This window comes from Oryctolagus cuniculus, chromosome X (assembly GCF_964237555.1).
Source record: "Oryctolagus cuniculus chromosome X, mOryCun1.1, whole genome shotgun sequence".
In the NCBI taxonomy this organism is placed as follows: domain Eukaryota; kingdom Metazoa; phylum Chordata; class Mammalia; order Lagomorpha; family Leporidae; genus Oryctolagus; species Oryctolagus cuniculus.
In genome coordinates, this window is record NC_091453.1 from 84,752,861 (window position 1) to 84,769,260 (window position 16,400).

General features: G+C 36.8%; 2 protein-coding genes across 2 annotated transcripts in view; one reads left to right on the forward strand and one right to left on the reverse strand.

Moving 5' to 3' along the window:
• Positions 1 to 16,400, reverse strand: part of COL4A5 (collagen type IV alpha 5 chain) — a 252,813-nt gene that overhangs the window by 170,470 nt on the left and 65,943 nt on the right. The gene's annotated exons all lie outside the window — the stretch shown is intronic.
• On the forward strand, positions 3,980 to 4,909 carry LOC100359331 (large ribosomal subunit protein eL6-like). Its single transcript, XM_070066420.1, has one exon. The coding sequence runs from the start codon at positions 3,998 to 4,000 to the stop codon at positions 4,871 to 4,873; it is 876 nt and encodes a 291-aa protein (XP_069922521.1). The 5' UTR covers positions 3,980 to 3,997; the 3' UTR covers positions 4,874 to 4,909.

The following is a 16,400-nucleotide window of genomic DNA, read 5'->3' on the forward strand; positions in this document are numbered from 1 at the left end:
AATAGATCCTAAAAACATCAACAAAGATAAGATAGATTGCTTTTAATGTAGTGAAAATTAATTTATAGGCTGGCACCGTGGCTCACTTGGCTAATCCTCCGCCTGTGGCGACGGCACCCTGGGTTGTAGTCCCGGTTGCTCCTCTTCCAGTCTAGCTCTCTGCTGTGGCCCGGGAGGGCAGTGGAGGATGGCCCAAGTGCTTGGGTCCCTGCACCCACATGGGAGACCAGGAGGAGGATCCTGGTTCGGATCAGCACAGCGCCTGCCGTGGTGGCCATTGAGGGAGTGAACCAACGGAGGGAAGACCTTTCTCTCTGTCTCTCTCTCTGTCTATAACTCTCTCTCTCTCTCACTGTCTAACTCTGCTTTTAAAAAAATTAATTTATAGATTAGTTCACAGAAACAACAATGGAAGAAATAAGATTGTAGAATGGCATCTTTAATATGATTAGAAAAAATTGCCAGCATGACATTTTACCCAGTGAAAATACTTTCCAAGAACAAAGTCAAAATATTTTTATTCCAAGCAAATTTTTAGACCAACAAAATCTGAGGTGTGCCCTGACAGAACCTCACAGAAATAAGTCAAAGGGAAGTCCTAAAATACCAAAAAGATTAAAAAGCAAAAAGATGGTAAGGTTGTAGGTGAATTATAATGATAAACACAGATGTACCTAACAAAAGAGTACCCAAATATGTGGGGGGAAAGTAGGCCAAATTGAATAGAGAAATAGACAAGCTAAACTTCAATGATCTACTTTATATAATGGGTAGAAGAGTGAGGTAGATGATCAATAGGGAAATCGAAGATATGAATAAGAACATAAACCAAATATACTTAAAAGACAACTATATATTTAACAATCCACCAACAATTTACACACATTCTTCTCATGAATACATAGAACATTCTTCAAAATATATCATATGGTATGCCATAAAAGAAATCTCAATAAGCTTAAAATGACTGAAATCATACACTGTATGTTTTCCAATCACTATGCAGTCAATTAGAAATGAGAAATTTGTTATAGTCACAAGTATGATGAAAAATAAATCACTCTTCAGGATCTAATGGGTCAAAAATGAAATAACAAGGTATGTTAGAAATACTTTGAGATGAATGAAAATAACACTGCAACATACCAAGTCATGGAATGAACTTAAAGCCATACTTAGATGAAAACTTGTAGCAGTAAATATCTATGCTTAAAAAGATGTCAAATTGATAAACTAACCTTTAACTTTCAGACAGAATAACAAAGCACAATAATCTAAAGCAAGAAGAAGGAATTAGAATCATACAGATTTGAACTAATAGTAATGAAATGAAGAATACAAAGGAATACAGAAAATCAACAGAAACCAAGTCTGTTATTTAAAAATTCCACAGAATAGACAATCAAGAATAAGAGTTAAGATTCAAATTACTAAAATCAGGAATTACAAAGGGCATATAAATATCAAGGTAGGAATAGCAGGAAACTTCCTCAGCCTGAGAAAGGATACCTACCAAAAAAAAAAAGAAAGAAAAAAGAAAAACAGTTAACAGCGTATACTTAATAGTGAAAGACTAACTCATTTCTCCACAAAATCAATTAAAAAAAAAGATGTATACTCTGTCATTCCTTTTCAATATAAAACAGATTATTCTATCTTAAGCAATTCGACAAGAAAATAAACCAGTCATATTGAAAAAGAGGTAATAAAGCTATCATTATTCACATGTTATATGGTATTGTATTATTACACAGCAGTGTATATAGAAAATCCTATTAGAACTAATGAATGAGTTCAGCATTTATCTTGTACATGGTACAAGATCAATATATAAAAAATACAATAATATTTATATACATTTGCATGGAATAAAGTGAAAAATCCATTTATAACAACATGAAAAAGAGTAAAATTCTTAGGAAGAAACTTAAGTAGGAGACTGGGTGGCTTTGCCTATTGGTTAAGACAACTGCTTTCCATATTGGAGTACCTGGGTTCTGGCTCCTGCTAACAGAGACTCTGGGAGGCAGCAATGATCATTAAATAATTAGGTTCCTGCCATCTATACAGGAGTCCTATATCAAGTTCCTGGATCCTGGCTTTGGCTCTGGCTCAGCCTCAGCTGTTGTGGGTATTTGGGGAGTAAACCAGTGATGGGATCTTGCTCGCATGCTCTCTCTCTCCCTTTCAAACAAATAAATAAATGAAATAATTTTAAAAGAAGAAACTTCAGTAAAAATGCAAAACATGTACATTGAAAATTTAAAAATATGATTGAAAGAATTTAATTAAAACTCAAGTAAATGGGAAAACATCTCATGTTCATGCATCGGGAGACTTAATATGGTAACACTCTCCAAAAGTTTCTGCAGATTCAAGGTAATACTTATAAAACCTCCAACTATCATTTTAGCACAAATTAGCAAGTTTATCCTAAAATTAATATGAAATTCATATGGAAATGTACAGAATGCCCAAAACAAGACAATATTGAAAAAGAATAAATTTGAAGAACTTAGACTTCTCAACTTCAGAACATATTACAAACCGACTATAATTCAATGAATGTAGTACACACATACAAATAAACATCAATGGAATAGAATTCAGAGTCCAGAAATAAACCCAATCATCAGTCAGTGCTGGCCCCAAAATTAATTTTCTTTAAAGATTCATCAAAATTAAAATAGTTTGTGCTTCAAAGGATCTATCAAGAAAGTGAGAAGACAATCCACAAAATGAGAATATGCATTTGTAAATCACATATCTGATAAGGTACTTGATTCCAGAATATATAAAGAACACTTACAACTTATTAGGATGATAAATAATCCAATTAAAATGTAGAAACGATATGAATAGATATTTCTCTATATATAAAAATATATAATAAATACATGAAAAGATATTCAACATCATTAGCTATCAAGGGTATGCAAATCAAAAGCATTATGAGATACTATAGAACACACATTTGGCCGGTGCCATGGCTCACTAGGCTAATCCTCCACCTTGCGGCACCGGCAAACCGGGTTCTAGTCCCGGTCGGGCACCGGATTCTGTCCTGGTTGCCCCTCTTCCAGGCCAGCTCTCTGCTGTGGCCCGGGAGTGCAGTGGAGGATGGCCCAAGTGCTTGGGCCCTGCACCCCATGGGAGACCAGGAAAAGCACCTGGCTCCTGGCTCCTGCCACCGGATCAGCGCAGTGCACCAGCCGCAGCGCACCAGCCGTAGCAGCCATTGGAGGGTGAACCAACGGCAAAGGAAGACCTTTCTCTCTGTCTCTCTCTCTCACTGTTCACTCTGCCTGTCAAAAAATAAAAAAAAAAAAGAACACACATTAGATAACTATAATCAAAAAGATAAACAATAATGTGTTTTGGAGGATATGGAGAAGTTTGGGCCCTCACACATTGCCTGTTGGGATGCAAAATGATGAAACCACTTTGGAAAACAGTCTAGCAGTTCCTCAAACAATTAAACATACGATTTAGCAATTCTACTCCCAGTTTATGACCAAGGAAAATAGAAACTATGCCCACACAAAAACATGTACATGCACACTCATAGCATCTCTACTTATAAAAGTCAGAAATGTATAAAAACAATACAATCATCAAATTTATAAGCAGAATGAAGTATGTGCACACAGCAGACATGGAAACATTGGAAACATTATGCAAAATAGAGAAGCCTAACACCAAATACCATAAGTTGCATGATTTTACTTAAAAGAAATGTCCACAATAGACAAACATTGGACATTGCCTAGGGATGATAGGTTGAGGGGCAAAGGTAAGTGATAGAGCTAAGGAACGTGGAGTTTCTACCAGGGTTGATAAAAGTGTTCTAAAATTGATTTTGGTGATTGTGAGTCCCTGAAAAATTCTAGAATCTATTGAATATTTATACTTTATACTTAAAATGGGTAAATTTGTATGGTATATAATTTATATCTCAATAAAACTATTAAAGTTATTGCTTTTCCCGTCTTGCAAGATGGCGGGTGAAAAAGCTCCCGCTGCAAAGCCGGACGCTACCAAGAAATCTCCAGCCAAGAAAGCCGATCATGCCCGCGGCAAGGCGAAGAAGAAGACCCTCGCGGAGAAGAAGCCCAAGAAGGGGAAGCCCCACTGCAGCCGAAACCTCGTCCTGGTGAGAGGGATTGGCAGATACTCCCGCTCCGCCATGTACTCCAGGAAGGCCCTGTACAAGAGAAAGTACGCGGCTCCCAAGTCCAGGATTGAAAGGAAGAAGAAGAGGGAGAAGGTGCTGGCTACCGTCACGAAACCAGTTGGTGGCGACAAGAATGGTGGCACCAGGGTGGTCAAGCTTCGCAAAATGCCGCGGTACTATCCCACCGAAGATGTCCCTCGGAAGCTGTTGAGCCACGGCAAAAAGCCCTTCAGTCAGCACGTGAGGAAGCTGCGGGCCAGCATCACCCCTGGGACCATCCTCATCATCCTCACGGGGCGCCACAGGGGCAAGAGGGTGGTTTTCCTGAAGCAGCTGAGCAGTGGTTTGCTGCTTGTGACTGGGCCTCTTTCCCTGAATCGGGTTCCCCTGCGTAGAACACACCAGAAATTTGTCATCGCCACCTCCACAAAAATTGACATCAGCGGTGTGAAAATCCCGAAGCATCTCACCGATGCTTATTTCAAGAAGAAGAAGCTGCGGAAGCCCAGACACCAGGAAGGCGAGATCTTCGACACGGAGAAGGAGAAATACGAGATAACAGAGCAGCGCAAGGTTGATCAGAAAGCTGTGGATTCGCAAATACTGCCGAAGATCAAGGCTGTGCCGCAGCTCCAGGGATACCTGCGGTCTGTCTTTGCTCTAACGAACGGAGTTTACCCTCACAAACTGGTGTTCTGATTTCGGAGGGAAAGCTCATTAAATAACGAACAACAACAACAACAACAACAAAAAAAACTATTAAAGTTATTGTTGTCAAATAAAATGTGCAAAGACCATTCAGTCAAGAACTATGACTATTTCCTACTTGGAAGTCAGGCTGCCACAGTTTTAAAGATGCTGACTGAAGATACAAGACTTCTTGATCAGTGACAACAGACATTCTACAAGGATACTTCAAAAAAAAAACCTTTAAGAGAAAATGAATGAGAAGTTCAACTCTGTGTCAAAATTTTTTGAAATCTACAGTTTTTTTCATAATACACATTTTCTTCATGAACTTCTTGAAGACCCCTCATATTACTCACAGCAATAACCTGGGCGTCTCTGAGCCAGCTCTCACAGTGATGCAAAGGAGACAAAGCGATGCTTTCACATGTACTGCATGATTGGAACATGGGAGAAACTGGATGTGTAGAGAACCCACGTACTTTATACTGAGCAATAAGCTTGCTTGACCTTTGCACTGAGATACTATCTTTATTATACTAGAGGATAAACTAACCTGGCCTTTCCTCCAAAGGGAGATACTATCTCTGTTTTCCAAGTTGTTCACTATCCTTGAAATAAGTATTCTTGAAAAGAGAGTACAGAACATCCTTCAAAGGAGAGTTTAGTGAGAGGACAGTTACTTTCCTCTCAAGATATACAGACATGGAAAATTTTCTTACAGCATATTCCAGAGTTTTAAAAATTTAAGAGGAGAAACAAATGCAATACATGAACAACTATTAAAGACTTAATTAACATTAGTAAAATTTGAATATTACTTGAATATTAGGTGATATCTTAAAATTACTGTGAATTTTTTTAAGTTCAACAACTATACCATGCTTTTGTAGGGTAATGTCATTTTCCTTCAATGTGGCATTTGGGCATATAAAGCATCATGATATCTGAAACTTACTTTTAGATGGCTTAGCATAAAAGAAGTGTGTACATACACATATACTTATCTAAACTTAAACACATGTATACAAATATCAACACATGGGAGGGCAAGATATATACAGATATTATGCAAATATGGAAAATACTGGCAAGTGTTGAATCTATACAAAGATACAACGATGTTCACTGTATCTTCTTTCGATTTTTAAAATGACTTTGAAAAGATATTTATTTGAAAGGCAAAGTTATAGAGAGAAGGAGAGACAGAGAGAGATTTTCCACTTGCTGACTCACTCCCCAAACAGCCACAATGACTGGGGCTGGGACAGGACAAAGCCAGGAGCCAGGAGGTTCCTCCAGGTCTCCCATGCCAGTGTAGGAGCCCATGGACTTGGGTAATCCTCTGCTACCTTCCCAGGAACATTAGCAGAAAGATGGATTAGAAGTGGAAGAGCCAAGAATGAAATTGGCACCATATATGATGCTGGCACTGCAGCCTGTAGCCTTAACTGGCTGTGCCATAGTACATGCCCCCTGCTTTCAATTTCTTGAAAATTTTATTATTAAAGTGTTATATATGAAAGTACTTTGAGAAAGATGCTAAAAACAAATATCCACACATGGCAAAAAGTGGCAAAGTTCAACAGGTATAGGCCAGCGCCGCGGCTCACTAGGCTAATCCTCCGCCTAGCGGCGCCGGCACACCGGGTTCTAGTCCCGGTCGGGGCGCCGGATTCTGTCCCAGTTGCCCCTCTTCCAGGCCAGCCCTCTGCTGTGGCCCGGGAGTGCAGTGGAGGATGGCCCAGGTGCTTGGGCCCTGCACCCCATGGGAGACCAGGAAAAGCACCTGGCTCCTGGCTCCTGCCATCGGATCAGCGCGGTGCGCCGGCCGCAGCACGCCGGCCGCGGCGGCCATTGGAGGGTGAACCAACGGCAAAGGAAGACCTTTCTCTCTATCTCTCTCTCTCTCACTGTCCACTCTGCCTGTCAAAAAAAAAAAAAATTAAAAAAAAAAAGTTCAACAGGTATGTCATTTACATGAGAAATCAAAAATTAAGGTTATATGGAAAGGTTGAACTCAAAGGTGAAACAAGTTACACACAGATAATAAACAAGGAAAGTTGGTAAAGCTATATTAATTTCAGATATAGTAGACTTTAGGACAAAAAGAATCCTGGAAGTTAAACAAGGTCACTTCAGAATGATAAATTTTTGGTTCACAGGAAGATAATGAATAAAACCCCTTGAATTTGTAGGTGCTAACAACATCCTCATAAGACATAAAGTAAAATTTTGAGACCTACAAGGATGAATAGACAAATCCACAATCATATATTTTCCCTGATCTAACTAATAGAATACCTGAAATGTAATGTATTGGAGTGAAATAGATATTTTGAGAATAGATGATTGTTTATAGTGCTTGTCTCTTCTGTTGAGGAGCAATATTTTGTTTTGTTTCATTTTGTTTTGTTCTCTTTCTCTTCATACTATTTGTTGAACCCTTTTACTTAGAGTAGGGTTAACTATACGATCATTAAGTATACTGAAAATAGATCATTGTAAAAATTAAGAATGGGAATCTGAGAGGGAGGAGGAGGAGGAGGAGGGGTCGGAATGTAGATAGGAGGGAGGGTAGAGGGAGAAGTCCCAATATATTCCTAAATCTGTATCTATGAAATATATAAAACTTGTATAACTTAAATAAAATTTAAAAAAATTTGAGACCTGCAAGGATGAACAGACAAATCCACAATCTTAATTGGAGACTTTAAACATATCTGTAATATCCAATAGAACAATGCAAACAAAATAATCTATAAGGATGTAGAAAGTTCTGAACATGTATAAAAAACTTTTCTAATGGATATATAGAGAGTACTCATTAAATGAAGAAAACATGCAAAAATCAACCATACACTGGGTCTTAAACCTAACGTAAAGAAATCTCAGAGGGTGAAACTCATACAGAACATAATTTCAAACCATATGCAAATTAAGCTAGAACAAGAAAAAATAAATTTAACCAAACTCTTCCAGAGGACAGAAGAGGAAGGATAAAGCTAAAGATAATCTTGATACCAAACCTAAATAGGACTTAACATGAAAGGAGAACTATAGGTTGACCTTACCAATGAATATACATGTAAAATCTTAAATAAAATATGATAAATTTGAGCTTAACCTAGGCCCTAGTCATTGTTGAAAGGAAAGGTTTAGAAAAAAAGAAACAAAATATTTTCACAGATAATATGATTGCATAGAGAGAAAATACATATGAATCTACAGAGAAATTAGAATAAATAATTTTAGGAATATTAAAGTGAATTATATTTTATATACCATAAACTAAATCAGAATATTTTTAAAAACACATACAATGGTGTTCTCAATATAGTCTTCCAGGAAAAAAGTGACAGAACTAGATATGATGAAACTTTTGAAAAAGAAAAAAAAAAAGTATGGGGCCAGTGTTGTAGCACAGCAAGTTAAGCTGCTGCCTGGGATGGCAGCATCTTCTATCGGAGCACCAGTTCAAGTTCTAGTTGTATATTTCTAGTTGTAACTCCCTGCTAATGCACCTGGGAAGGCAGCAGAAGATGGCTCAAATACTTGGGCCACCTGCATGGGAGATTTGGAGTTCCTGTTTCCTGGCTTTGGCCTGACCCAGCCCCAACCACTGAGGCCATTTGGTGAGTGAACCAGAGGATGGAAGATATTTCTCTCTCTCCCTCTCTGTCATTGTACCTTTCAAATAAATAAAATAAATCTTTTTAAAAAATGAAAAGAAAAACTTAATGTATTACAAATATAAAAGAAATATAATTAGAAACTACAAGAAAAGATACAGAAAAAATATAATCATAAAGCATTACTCAGTAATACAATGAGCAATATATTTATCAAATTCAAATATTCAAATAATGTAAATGTAGCTTATTGATTTAATTGAAAAGAGAACACATTGGGAGAAGACTGAAGAAGGGAGATAGGAAAACTAACACTCAAAAGCACCTCATCTGTAATAGCATAAATAAATAGAAAATGCTGGTCAGGCAAGTTATTTGCAATTTTTGCTTTTAAGAAACTAAACTAGAAAGTCAAAAAGGATGAGGAAAGGAACTGATGTGTTCCAGTATTACACCTACTTTCTTAAAAACCATATACATACAGTATTATGCCATATTGCCATGTAATGGCCACTCCCATGAGCCTCAGAAGCTCTTAGAAAATTTTACTTTAAATTTAGCATTTCAAAACAGAAGTCATCTTCATCCTGTCTAACTTCAACACTAAACTTCCATTTTAGGGGATATGGATTCATCATTCTTTAGTGGTCTAAAACTAAAATTTTAGACATCTTTGTTACATCCCTTTATTGATATCCCATCACAATTCATAAAAATATCTTGATATTTCTTCATAATAAATACTATCAATAAAAAATGTTACGGGAGTTGAAAGAGGTCTTAGAGGTTAATCTACCTTAATTTTACCAGTCGATGACAGAAACAGAGCTAGAACCAGCTTCTTGACTTTTCCAATATTTCAAATTGATTTCCATTTGCTAATTTTGAGCAGAGCCAAGATACTTTGCTAGACATTCTCTCCTTGCTGTAATAAGTCTTTATTTAAAAATAAATTTATAAATGAACACATTAATCAATTGGAAAGACATTTAACCAGAGGCAGCTGTCATTTTCTACAAACTCAACTAAAAATATTAGAGAAGACTTGTTAAATATGATGACTATAACAGTTCATCAATACTAACATATTTTATTATTTTATTTGATTAAAACTTTACAATTTTAAGAAAACCAATGAATGCAATACACTCATTTAGTTTTTGAGATACTATAAGGTTTTTTTATTCAATGAGGGTTGAAGCAAGGTTGGGGAAAGGAAGTGAGAAGCTTAAGAGAGGTTACTAGGTAGAAGTATGTTGGAGTTTAAGGATGTTCCTAAACTAATATTGATCAAAGTTGGTCCAAAGATTTTAAAGACATCAGTTATCAGCCAGTGGGGTTATTCTAGAATCCAGTCTGGACAAATTAATAATGGTTTCATTACCAGTTACTTAAACCTTAATATCCAGCATAGAGATTGCTTATATTGACCTCAACAACTTTACAATTGAAGTAAGGATTCAATGGCTACAGCTCATTTAGTATAAATTTTTCATTTTATAAATACTTTTGGGTACTATTTTGAAATATGTTAAATGGTGCCTTTTTAAATAAGAGGCTTTTAATGAAACTCAGGTAAGTGAGATTTCTATGGCAGAAATTACCTAAGTCAGAATTGCATTTGTTAAGAGTAGTTTCTATGATTGACAGACAGGAAAGAAACCAAATGTAAGCTACTTTAATCAAGAGCAACCTCCAAGTTATAGGTACCAATGACCATAAAATTACACTTGAGAAATTTTAATTGAGTACTGGCTGAGTATAAGTTAATTTGAAGTATATGGAGATTATTCAGTGTCTTATTTCTCCAGAACTTCATAACATAATAAGTGGAATTAGAGAAACAACATAATAGTTATTAGAATGGAAAAATGAATAAAATTAATATAAAGTATTGAATATTCAAAAGAGGAAACAATGTTTAGAAAATTGGTAATGTACACAAAATATTTTTCACATGGTTTTTAGATTATTCTTGAAGTTCTGAAGTGAAACTAGCAATATGTAAAGCAAATTATATATGTATGCTTATGATCATGATCTAAATTAGAAAACAAATGAAAGTAAGGATTATGACATAGAAGAATTAGAATCATTTCAGTTCTTAGCTCTGTAAGAACCATATCTACCTAAAACATTTCTAGCCATCCAGTGTCAATCTTTTTTTTTTTTTTTTTTTGACAGGCAGAGTGAACAGTGAGAGAGAGAGACAGAGAGAAAGGTCTTCCTTTGCCGTTGGTTCACCCTCCAATGGCCGCCGTGGCTGGCACGCTGCGGCCGGCGCACCGCGCTGATCTGAAGGCAGGAGCCAGGTGCTTTTCCTGGTCTCCCATGGGGTGCAGGGCCCAAGGACTTGGGCCATCCTCCACTGCACTCCCTGGCCACAGCAGAGAGCTGGCCTGGAAGAGGGGCAACCGGGACAGAATCCGGTGCCCCAACTGGGACTAGAACCCAGTGTGCCGGCGCCGCAAGGCGTAGGATTAGCCTAGTGAGCCACGGCGCCAGCTCAGTGTCAATCTTTTTAACACATCTAGTGATGAAGTCACAAAGCAGCTACCCCACAGTACTGAGATTTAAGAATATTCACTTTGCTTACATCCCTTGTAAAGAAAATTCAATGATGGGAAATCAAGTAACAGGTTAAAAGAAACTTAATGAAATCAATTCAATGAAACATGTAATATCATTTCTTAAAAGCTGTAAGAGAAGCAACATAGAAAACATTTATTTTCCCCATTCAAACTAAAATTAGTTACCTTATTTGGGAATGGAGATTGATGGGCACTGCTTATAGAAATATTTTTCTGCTGTAATGATTGTTGTTGATAATGCAACCTTTGTAAGAAAATGTGAGACGTATATTTTCAGCAATAAAATGAAACATATTCTCAAATCCTATTTGATATCTAACCTGAAACAAAAGGGATTATATACATGGACCATGTAGTAAGACATATGGTATGAAGGGTTGCAAAACAACAAAAATGATAACATTTCTAGGAACTCATTGAAATTTACAAATAATGTGGCATTTATCTAGTCTTCTCAGCAATAATTCTGTGATGGAAGCAGTTATCATATATAGAAATTGAGGTTTACAGGACTTAAGACGACTTGATTTAGGACCACAGAGTAAACCAACACTGAACTCAGATTTTTGTCTTTTATCTCCAAGTGCCACATTTCCTCTGTACCTAATTTTTCTGGAAGACAGTACCAAAAGCCTCCAACTAAACTTAGTGGTCCAGCATGACAGGGTGATAAACATGAGGAAAAATCACCAGATTTTATAACAACTTATTTATGGATATTACAAAAATTCCCATCATTTGGAAATTATTTACTTTTATATAAATAAATTAGCCACGGCTATGGTCTCAGTACAAAAAGAAAATTGAGAAGATGAAACCTGATTTTATGGTAAATAATTACAAACTGGCTATTCACAGCACTGCAGCTTTCCATTCTGTCTGGCATGTACAGACATATCCAGAGTTTCAGTATCTTTCTCAGGATTGCAGTAAAGTGGCTCTATAAATGTAAGGAGATTAGCACAAGCTGAACTTATCTGTAGTTATTTAACTTGGCCTTGGAAAAGTACTAACATCATAGATAAAAGAAGCAAGCAAAAAGACCACAGTACCACGATAATAAGAATACAAACTTCAGAGTTGTGCTGCACATAAATATGTCTGGAATGTCTCCTATGAAGCAGTCAAAACCTGTGTTCTAAGTGCATTTAAGACTCAGTGAGTCCAACTCCAGGGCTCTATGCCAGTGTAAAAATGCTCTAACTTGTTTTCTGCCTACAGAAAGGTAAGCTGAAATTGGGTTTTGTTCTTAACACTGAGTAGACCAACATTTCCTGTGCATCTCTAACAGAATTACTGGCTGATCATCTCAGCAGCTGGTATTCACAACAAGAGGAGCTATAATATGATATTTATTTCACAAGCAGAAAAATAAGAAGCTCTGCTATCACTTTCAGTAAGGCAAATGTTCTGCATGAAAGCCCCAAAGGTATTTCCCAGCATGAGCAGAAATCTGGAAAACCCTAGTTTAATGTAATCACAAAAAGAAGGAACGTTTCAGTCCTGGTTGTTTCCTTTGTAACCAACAAGAAAATACAATTCATTCTTAATAATGTTCTTGATTAAAGGATATTGATTACATAAAAAGCACATATTAAGGATGGGAAATAGGGGCCAGTGTTGTGGTGCAGTGGGTTAAGCTGTCACCTATGACACCAGGATCCCATATCGGAATGCCAGATGTAGCTCTCGCTGCTCTGCTTCTAACCCAGCTCCCTGCCAATGTGCCTGGGAAGGCAGATAAAGATGGCCCAAGTACTGGGGCCCCTGGATTTATAGCCTAGTCCTAGCCAGTGTGGCCACTTCGGGGGGTATACCAGCAGATGGAAGATCTGTCTCTCCTCTGCCCCTCTCTGTCACTCTGCCTTTCAAATAAATAAATAAAGTTTTATATAAAACAAAGGATGGGAAATGCATCATCACTACCACATCCTCTTCCAAATCAGAAAAGTTTCAGTTCCATGCAATAGAGTAGTAACTGTCAATATTTAGAAAATTTAGAACAGCCTACAAATTTAAAGCTCGCAGCACTTTTTCAATACCCATTACTCCAACAGAAAAATTAATTCCAAAGCAGTTTCAATGTGTATACTACTCAAAATCTATTGTTGTGTTATGTTTTTACCATGAGAAAAACCTGTCCTTTACTTAGTCCATCTTAAAGAGACCAAGATAAGCATAGATAAGAAAAAGATGATTTCACAAACAGACCTAGAAGATGGAAGTAGAGAATTCTTCACAGAAAAAGTCCAAGATATGCTTTATGTTCACATAGGTAATCAATCAGCTTTAATTTTAATAAAATAGCAATAACATGGCAATTTTATTTCACTTTAACATGCAGTGCATGGGAATATACTTGATTTCTACCATCAGCCCATTTTTCTCAAGAAGGAATATTAGAGTGCTAGGTGAAAAGCCTTAAAGAAGCACACATTAATTGGCAGAAACAACTTTAGAAATTCATATCTAAATTCATGGCTAGTCAAATATAAACATAAGTCAAGAAACACTGAATTTGTAACAAAAGAAATGAAACAAACACTGCATAATGGAAAATTTATAAAAAGGAAATTCCAGTTGTATCTCTAATAGAACAAGAGCTACACATATGTGATTAAACAAAATTAGAACAGAATGTGTGCTATCTTGTAACTTAATTTTTGAAAATGGAATTCGTCTCTGTTCTTGAGGGAGTACTGGCCACATTTGTAGTTACTAACCATCTAAAATATGTAGGCACATCAAGAGATAGTTTTATACAATTCAATTCCATAAATATTTACTGAATGCTTTACTATCTCAAAAATAGTAAGTACTGCTGGGGCAGAGGAAAGACAACACAGACCAATTGTTACACAGGACCTACCATCAGAGACCATGCAAATTAATAAGAGAAACGTGTGCAAATTAGTTGCTGTACTATAATAAAAGCAATGAGAAACACAATTCTTTGATGGATGGAAGTATAAACAAATTGCTACAAGACAAAGAATTCTAACTCGGAGGAAATTATGACAAAAGAAAGTCAATAAGCTTTTTTGAAAGCATATTTTAAGAGAAAATAATATGGACAATTATTCTCTTGTAACTGCTCCATCCAATACGGTAGACACTAGCCACATATGTCTTCTCAACACTTGAAATGTTGCTAGTCCAACTTGAGATGTGCTATAAATATACACTGTCTTTCAGAGTGTAAAATATTTCACATTAAGTTATATAATAATTACATGTTGGAATGATATTTGGTATATAATGAGTTAAGAAACATGTGCTATTAAATTCCATTCCACTTGCTTCTTGATCCTTTAATGCAACTGCTAGAAAACTTAAAATTATGTATGAAACATGCATTATATTTCTATCAAATAGAGATGATCAAAAACTGACAATTATGATTTGGGTTATAAGTAGTTATTCTATTATTGAATACAGTATCCTTAGACAACATAGAGAATCAGAAAAATACACAGAACGATGAAGAACAGAGCGGAAAAAAAATCTCATGATAAGAAATATTAAGAGCATGATAAAGAACAGACAAAAATTATCTCATCATCACTTGAATATTAGAAGAATTCTATACAGCTTCCTTTTCCATTTTAATATTGGTCCTAAATCTGACTGCCTTACCCCAACCCAGACCAACTGTATCTAATGTGCATCTATCTAGGGTTGAGAACTAATATGTTAAAATTAGAAAGACTCAGTCTGGAAATGAAATCAGATAATGTCCAACAGAAGCTTTCTGGACATTAAGCCTCAGGAGCACAGTCAATTTAACTGACAATTATCAAGAAAAAGGCACCTAAGGCTGAAAAACTGTACTGTCAGATTGGAATTATTAATATTATGCAGGGAAAGATAAAAATAAGCATAGTCAACTGCATATTCTCTAAGTTAATGAGCATATATTTGAAAGTTCTCACTTATGACTGTGATTCCATGGTCAAATACTAAAAGGATAGCAATTGTGGACATTTCTAAAAGAACACACTTCTATAGGCAAACATGAGAATTCAATGAGAAAGAAAATAGGCATGTGACTAAACCAGAGGAACTACACAGGGAACACTCTGAAAACACACAAATTTTTAAAAAGTTTTTCATTTTATTTATTTGAAAGGCAGAATGACAGAGAGGGAGGGAAAGAGTCAGAAAGGGAAAAAAAGAGTGTGTGAGAGATATTCCATCTGCTGGCTCACTCACTAAATGTCTCCAACAGCCACGGCCACGACAGGCATAAGCTAGAAGTCCAGAACACCATCTGGGTCTCCACAGGAGTCTCAGGGACCCAAGTACTTGAGCCATAGCTGGCTGATTCCCAGGTACTTATTAGAGGGAAGCTGAGTCAGAAGTGGAGCCAGCACTCAAATTCAGGTAGTACAATATGGGATATGGGCATCCCAAGTGGTTGCTTAACACCTGCACCACAATACCTATCCCAAAAAACTACATTTAGTATATGTGCTGCCGAAGCGAGCACCCAAAAAATTACATTTAAAAGACATGTGAAAAGAAAAAAGGGAGGGGGGGCGGCGCTGTGGCACAGTAGGTTAATCCTCTGCCTGCAGCGCCAGCATCCCATATGGGTGCCAGTTCGAGTCCCGGCTGCTCTTCTTCCAATCCAGTGCTCTGCTAGACCTGGGAAAGCAGTAGAAGATGGCCTAATTCCTTGGGCCCTGCACCCGTATGGGAGACCAGAGGAAGCTCCTGGCTCCTGGCTTCGGATTGGTGCAGCTCCAGCTGTTGCAGCCATTTGGGGAGTGAACCAGCATACGGAAGACCTTTCCCTCTGTCTCTCCTTCTCACTGTCTGTAACTCTAACTCTCAAATAAATAAATAAAATCTTCAAAAAAAAAAAAAAGAATGGGGAAAAGAAATGAAGACAGGAACAAATGAGTAACAGAAATTTGTAAGAGCAATCACAGTATTGGGAGTATGTGTGTTGGGGTTGGGGGAAAAGTGGGAGAGACGCTTAGAGAACCAGAAGTAGCTAACACAGAAGTGCTGTTTGGTACTTGGGGAACATTTTATTTAGCTCACCTGCAACGAGCAAGGTGGCTTCAAATTAATGAGAAAAAGGAGTTGATACTCTCAGGACAGGAAAGTTAACTCTTAAAGACACTTACTTTTGCTGGTTCAAATAAATTATTTACTAAGCTAATGTGAGCTTTCACATAACAATGTTGGAAAAAATTTAAATATATGTAAAGTAAGAAAGATGTTTAGATGGCTCAAACTGGACAGTTTGCAGGCTTGTGAAGAAGGGAAGAGTTACAGGAACTATAGAAAAGTTACTATGACATAAAT

Bases quoted from the DNA above. Each gene is read 5' to 3' on its own strand.
- LOC100359331 (XM_070066420.1), top strand. From the start codon at position 3,998: ATGGCGGGTGAAAAAGCTCCCGCTGCAAAGCCGGACGCTACCAAGAAA.